The sequence below is a fragment of the Paroedura picta genome, chromosome 9, assembly GCF_049243985.1.
Source record: "Paroedura picta isolate Pp20150507F chromosome 9, Ppicta_v3.0, whole genome shotgun sequence".
Taxonomy (NCBI): domain Eukaryota; kingdom Metazoa; phylum Chordata; class Lepidosauria; order Squamata; family Gekkonidae; genus Paroedura; species Paroedura picta.
Window position 1 is genome coordinate 5,649,793 of NC_135377.1, and position 7,525 is coordinate 5,657,317.

General features: G+C 43.4%; 1 protein-coding gene across 1 annotated transcript; it reads right to left on the reverse strand.

Moving 5' to 3' along the window:
- Positions 1-2,983: 2,983 nt before the first annotated feature.
- LOC143844151 (mas-related G-protein coupled receptor member D-like) lies at positions 2,984-7,122 on the reverse strand. The gene is made up of 3 exons (XM_077351154.1): positions 6,991-7,122; positions 6,145-6,249; positions 2,984-4,789 (listed from the first exon to the last, which is right to left on the reverse strand). The coding sequence occupies exons 1-3, from the start codon at positions 7,114-7,116 to the stop codon at positions 3,824-3,826; spliced, it is 1,197 nt and encodes a 398-aa protein (XP_077207269.1). The 5' UTR covers positions 7,117-7,122; the 3' UTR covers positions 2,984-3,823.
- Between the last annotated feature and the right edge of the window lie 403 nt (positions 7,123-7,525).

Genomic DNA, 7,525 nt, shown 5'->3' on the forward strand with positions numbered 1-7,525 from the left:
AGTGGCAAGAACCTGTAGGAACAGAGGTTTTCTGCTTAAAGGGAGTGAATTAACAGCTGGCACTATAATGATGGTTGCCCAGCAACAGCCGCTGAAGGTATTTGTTTCTTAAAGCAACAGGCTTCTATTATTGGGGGAAGGGTTAACCCTGCCAATATATTTTGTTTCTTTCTAGTTTTCAGATTTTGTTTCTGGTCACCTGCGTTGTGTGTTCATAGCTCCAATCTCCAGGTGTAAGTATCCGCAGATGAGGCCAAACAGAATGAACTATATTGAAATAGCTGTATGCAACTCGTCCATGAAGCCTTGGGTCCAGAATCATCTGGACAGTTTTCTATAATTGACATGCAATGGTGTTTACTGCTTTACATTATGGATTTATTGACAATCCACGAGACTTCATAGTTTACAGAAGAGAAAATCAAATCCAGTGATAGACTGCAAAAGTGATCACAGTTGCATTTTCAATAGCCGTTGATAATTGTCCCACGTGTTCTGAACTGAGTGATCTCAGATGAGCAGCTGGTAGCCTTTTCTTTCCCATTAATTTCTATATTCCTTCTTAACCTCTGATGAGGTGTGCTTCGGTCACATAGGAGTCCTGTCGCCTGCCTGGAAACAGGTTCCTGCATCCACTAGAAACAGCACCCTGACTTCCTCCTATCTCAGAGGGATTGCAAATGAGTAAATTCCAGATCCCCACAAGACAAGTACCCATGAGGACTCGGGCAGCTGCATTCTGGATGAGCTGCAGTTTATGGGTCAAGGATAAGGGTAGGTGTACATAGAGGGATTTGCAGAAGTCCAGCCTAGAGGTCACCATCACGTGAATCACAGTGGCTGGGTGCCAATTTACCAACATAATAATTGACACCCAGTTCTCTTGCTTCAAGAGCCTCTTGTGGCGCAGAGTGGTAAGGCAGCCGCCTGAAAGCTTTGCCCACGAGGTTGGGAGTTCAATCCCAGCAGCCGGCTCAAGGTTGACTCAGCCTTCCATCCTTCTGAGGTCGGTAAAATGAGTACCCAGCTTGCTGGGGGGTAAACGGTCATGACTGGGGAAGGCACTGGCAAACCACCCCGTATTGAGTCTGCCATGAAAACGCTAGAGGGCGTCACCCCAAGGGTCAGACATGACTCGGTGCTTGCACGGGGGATACCTTTACCTTTACCTTTACCTCTCTTGCTTCCTATGAGTGCAATCTGATGAGCCTATGGAAGTGCTGACGGGGTAATCAGATGAATAAGGGCACATTCCTCAAACGTCCGTTACCCAAGATCTCGTTTGTGTATTTTCTTATCTCTGCTCACAGTCCCATGAACTCTCATCTCAACTGTGCATCTCTGCACAAGATCCTGTCTTGGTAAATGCCCCACTCAGTTCTACAGTGCTTCACAGCACCACGGGGCTGAGCGGGACATTGTTTTTATTTGCACAAAGGTAGGATTGCAAAATTACACAATCCCACATTTGTGCCAATAACCCTCTTGCCACCCCAATGTGTGGGAAAGGGATGTGTCTCTGCACTTGTCACTACTAATTCCAAAAATAATGGACAGTGTTAGTCTAGCAAGAGAACTTCAGTTGGCCTCAGCAATAATGATTTAAAAAAAAACGCTGGCAGGGGCTCATGGGAATTGTAGTACATGAACATCTGGAGGACCACAGGTTGAGGATCCCTGCTCTAATGAATGGCCAAGTTTCCGAGGGGAAAATCTGACTAGCCCCTGAAGAAGGTTTTCCCCAGCCACCATAATTGTACTTTCCTTATTCTATAGGAGGGATTTTTCAAGAAAGGCTGAAGTGGCTGTTTTTTAACCACCTGAAATGAAAAATGATGCAATATACATCCTGGCTGTCCTGTAAGGAACCTCCCAGTTTCAAGCCATTTGGACCATATCGATAAGCCTCGGAAAAAGGTGCCCCCAGCTCCCTAGTTTCTTAGTCTTGTAGATTACCAAAGGAATTTAGCCTTACAATGGAGGGAGGGAGAGAAGAACGGTGGCCCTCTGTGGCTTGTCTCCAAAGGTGATTCACTGGAAGTTCTCCGTGCCCCTCCCTTGCAAGTATCTGAGTGAAAGGATGAAATACCATTTTTTTCTGGAAATCAGTAGAACCAATGAAAAACATGAACACATGTTGGAGCTGGCCAGTAGCACTGGAAGAAGAATCATAGAATCATAGAATCATAGAGTTGGAAGGGGCCATACAGGCCATCTAGTCCAACCCCCTGCTCAATGCAGGATTAGCCCTAAGCATCCTAAAGCAACACTGTAAACTTGTTGAGGACAGTGTGTGAGAGGCAGTGTGGTGGCCCCGTTTCAAATCTCAGGTCTGCCATGGAAAGTTTTGGGGTGGTATTTATTAGTAGTACCTTTATATATATGGATACCTTTTTCACAGAGCCTCCACAGAGGTGAATTACAAAATTTCTAAATACAATAGAAAATACAGAAAACATATTGTAATAACTTTAGAGTACAGTGTTAGAAAACAATTCAATAAAAACAGCATCAGTCACGGCATAAGTAATTCAGAAATCAAGTTACAGAGATTAAAAAAAAACCAAGATATTATAAAAATGAGGTTAGGCATACAATAAACAGTTCCATAAAGGCACACCCCTTAGCCCTTCATTAAAGCACCCTCCTAAACAATTCCAGTTTAACTACCACACTATTCCTTTATAAGAATGCACATCTGAATACTTTCTACATCAGGATGAAAAGGACAGCCCTTTTGGCTTATAATGCACACTAGCCAACTTGCAGTCAAAAGTTATTAGTCTTAAAGTGTTGGAAAAGGTTTTAGAAACAAAGCATAATCGCAAAACACAACTGCTTGTAAATGCACATTATGTTGGTATAGATCAGGGGTAGTCAAACTGCGGCCCTCCAGATGTCCATGGACTACAATTCCCAGGAGCCCCTGCCAGCAAATGCTGGCAGGGGCTTCTGGGAATTGTAGTCCATAGACATCTGGAGGGCCGCAGTTTGACTACCCCTGGTATAGATGGTGCGTAATAAATAGGTATATACATAAATAGTTTAACAAATAGCATGAATGACCCAAATAAATTGCAAATGCATCAATGAAAATAGCTGTGCCATAAAGGTTTACAAAGATATTCAAAACTAAAAAAATATATATAAAAAAAGTAGATGTATCCCATTAAATAGACAAAAGCACTGCTTCTTTGTTGGTCCTTCAGGATTTTAGTGCCATTTCTGATATTAATTTTTTTCTGGGATGAATGCTATTGTCATCCTTATGTGGATGACATCCAGCTATCTATCACGTGAAATATGCCTCCAGAAATAAATGACACCAGGTCAAGGGGTGGAGGACCAAGATATTCAAATGTATCTCATTAAGACAGGGGTAATACTGGTTGGGAAGGTTGAGTTTCTACAAGAGGTTTTCTAATGGGTTCCCTACTTTTATATATGACTGTGGAAGTATCCCCCATTAACTTGTTGCTGACAGGGGATTTGAGTCCAGCAGATCTAGATTATTTGCTAGTCTTTAAATTGCTAAAGACACTGAGGAACATTCAGATGAAAAGATGAGCTTCAGTGTATGTGTTACAGGAAGGAAATGGCACAAGGTCCCTACTGTGATCATTCCTAACTTATAGCCCATCGAATTGGACTTCTCCCTATTGAGAAGTGAAGAATGACCATATTGGTGTGAATTTTTTTAGCTATAGGATCTGTGAAAGCTCACATATCTCTTTTAATTAATATCTTTAAGAAAAAAGTCTAAAAAAATCTGAATCATTTAATCTATATTATACATGTTATATTAGGTATTATAATGACAGCATCACAATATTGTTTGAGTATGTGGTTGTAGTTCCATCTCGGGGTCTCTCTCCTCCTTGAAAACTCTCTGGAGGATAACCTTCATTCTCTCTTGAAATCTGCAATCATTCTGTCTCCCAGCCAAAAGATAAATCAGGGGATTGATATTATTCTTTAAAGAGGTCCAGAACAAAAACCATACTAGGCTATTGTGGGGCGTCATGAAACTACAGGCATATGTCAGAATAGTAAACAGGAGGAAAGAGAGGAGCATAAGTAAGATGACTTTCAAGAGATTTCCACACTGACACCATTGTGATTTCAAGCAGACTCTGATGAACAGTGTCAGAGTGGAGATAAACACAAGGAAGAAACAAAGACAAGTAATCACAATCAGACCCAACAAAAGTACAGAGCCATAATAATCTTGTTTCAGATATAACAAGGACATACCCAAGATGGCAAAGGAGAGAGCCCATATAAAGCCACACACAGTGGTGAATAGTAATGGTGACCGGTGGCCTTGGTACCAGTTTGGAAAGAGGACAAACACCCATCTGTCAATGCTAATAGCTGTCAGGAGAAGTTGATGATTGCTGTACATCAATATAAAGTGACTTGTCAGCAATGCAAGAACCAAAGGCGGGAGGTTAAATTCAAACACGGTTGGTGGATTGGCATGGATATTTAAAGGAAGCAGAGACACAAGGGTCCCAAATTCAGCAATTGCCAAATTCAAGGCATAGGTTGCAAAAGGTTTTCTTTTAATTTGGAAGCCAAGAAGCCAGATGACATTTCCATTCCCCACCAGTCCAACAATACAGGAGAGAATAGTGAAGACAGAGAGGATAATTTCATCCCCCAATATATAGTACTTTAGTGAATATTTCCATTCAAGCCTAGGGAATAGGGCTTTAAGGTTGAACGCATCTATCATGGTCAGCTTTGGCTTGAGGGGGCGATTCCTGCTCTTCTTGGGCCAACACACCTGGTAGGAGAAAGGAGTTGGGTGAGGGAGATTCAGTTCTTCTTGTGGAGCTGAACAAACAATATCAATCATAAATATCACTGGTATTGTTGGCCCCACACACTTGAATGGGATTGCGAACCTCCACATGGGGCCTGGAGAACTCCCCACATTTCAGCTGATTCAATGACTACAGAGATCAGCTCCCTTGGGGAAAATGGCTGGTCTCTGTGGTACTGCATACCTCTGAGGTCCCAGCCTTCTCCAGGCTCCCCCCCCCCCCAAAAAAAATCCAGTAATTTCCCAACCTGGTTGGCAGGCCTAGAACTGAATACATTGGGGAAGAGGCATTTCCCAGTATGGTTAACTTAACGTACAGTTTGTCTCATGGCTAAACTTCACTCTATTGTCATCAATTTGTGCTTTGGGGCAGCATTGCAGAATTTCAAGGCGGAGCAGTATCACTCAGCTGTGATTTGAGGCACTTATTAGCCACTTTTCCTGAAGCAGTTTCAAGGGTGGCCGAACTGCTCCAAAGGCAACCTAGTCTACAGCTGAAAGGAGGAACAGAACCATCGGTTGGAGCTAAAGTCAGTAAGAGAACCTTCAGCAAAGCTTGAGGGACTCCTGGGTCTGTTAAAGTACTTTGGACTTTCCCTCATGAGACTGAACCTCTAATTTATCACAGGGAGATCTTCATCTCCTGGCATTTTCTGAGGAATTTGTTACAGCCTGCAGTTCTGCTTCCTCTCCTTTCTGAAGTCTCATGTTCAAAAAAACTGTAAGGAATACAAAAAAACACGAGTCCTTGAAGGCTAACAAAATATGTGGTAGAGGATGAGCTTTTCTGAGCGACTGCTCCCTTCCTCAGATATAGCTAGAATATGCGTCCATCTGTCCTGTATATTGGAAAGCGCAGTGATTTCAGAAGCCGAAACACATTTGTAGACAAAACAAAACGAAATAAAAACAAAAACAAATGCAGGTGAATGGCAACAGCCAGCACGGCAAGTGTAAGTGCTTCTGCTCTGAGTTTTGCAGCATAGCTAACTTTTCTGTCCCATTAAGCAAAACAAGTTAAAAACAGCAAAGAATGTTACCAAATGGGAATAAGAATTTCACTGCTTTGGGGTCTAGCTGGTTATCTATATGAAAGCTGAATAACATAAAGTTAGAAGATTATCATGACAGACCCCTAGATGTCATCGGCTCTCCAACGTCTAATAGCTCTAGCATCCCAAATCTGTTAGGCCATGGATGTGTCATGAATTGATACCAAAGGTTGGGAAAGGGAGAGATCAAGGGACTGTCTGTCACCAATTTTGCTTTCTTTCCCATTGCATAATCAAAGAATTCAAGTTGAGAGTTTGACATACCTGAGTGCAATCACAGATCACAAGCCTTCTCTGGGAAGTAGAGTTCCATATTGGCCTGGCATTTTGTTCCGGGAATGAAGACAATAGGATGGAAATAGAAGGCTTCTGGGAAACATGTCGAAAGGAACAAAATATGTCTCTGCAAACTCAGACTTTTCTTAGTCTGCTTGCCAACATCATGTGACAAAACATGCAACAGTTCTCTTATCAGCTGCCAAGATGGCCATCAGCATTAAATTGGGGTCACTGTGGGTGGGCAGGTAGTTGTGAGTTCCTGTATTCTGAAAGGGTTGAAATTGATAGCCCTGGAGGTACTCTATGCGTCTAAGATTAAGAAGAAGACACAGACTCAAGGTGACTAGATGGCCTGTGTGGCCCCTTCCCGCTCTGGGATTCTGTGAGTCAAGTTCAGCAGTGGAATGGGCTGCCTAAGGAGGCGGGGAGCTCCCCCTCACTGGCCGTCTCCAGGCAGTGGCTGGACAGATCCCTCTCCTGGATGCTTGAGGGTGACCCTGCGCAGAGCAGGGGGTGGGACTAGATGGCCTGTGTGACCCTTTCCCACTCAAGGATTCTATGGGTCAAGTTCAGCAGTGGAATGGGCTGCCTAAGGAGGCGGGGAGCTCCTCCTCACTGGCCGTCTTCAAGCAGCAGCTGGACAGATCCTTTTCCTGGATGCTTGAGGCTGATCCTGCACTGAGCAGGGGATGGGACTAGATGGCCTGCCTGGCCCCTTCCCCCTCTAGGATTCCATGAATCACACAGACGAGAAGAAAGCACACTGGATGAGAGATACACCTCTCTTCCTTATCAAACTATCAAAGATTTGGAGTTGAGAGTTTTGCATACCTGTATGCTATCACAGGTCAAAAGTGGAATTCCAACCTGGCCTGGTATCTTGTGCTGGAAACGAAGGATGGAAGCGTCAGACTGCCTGAAAATTTCACTCCACGAAAGGACCAAAGCGTGTCTCATTGAACTCAGCCCTAGATGGATAGGAGACGCAACCCTCTCTGGCTTTTTTCGGTCTGCTTGCCAAGACCACATGACAGAATAGGGAACGGTTCTCTTATCGGCCTCAAGATAGCCATCGGCAGAAGGAAGAGGCTCCATCTGTGTGAACAGTCTCTATACTAAAAAGGCCTTCTCTCTCAGACATACATTTCCCCAGTGACTTCTGAAGGAACAGTTCACAAATAAGTTACGTAAAAGTTATGTTATACATTTATACGTTACTCAGCTACTGATTCAACCAAATCAGTCTATCCATGCTAGGCGAGAATTCAATGCCAAATGTGTTTTTTTTCCTCTAATTGGAGTTCTTCTTGATGAACGCATTATCTGTGATGTGAAGCAGACCCGTCACCCAAAAGAGATTTTTCTG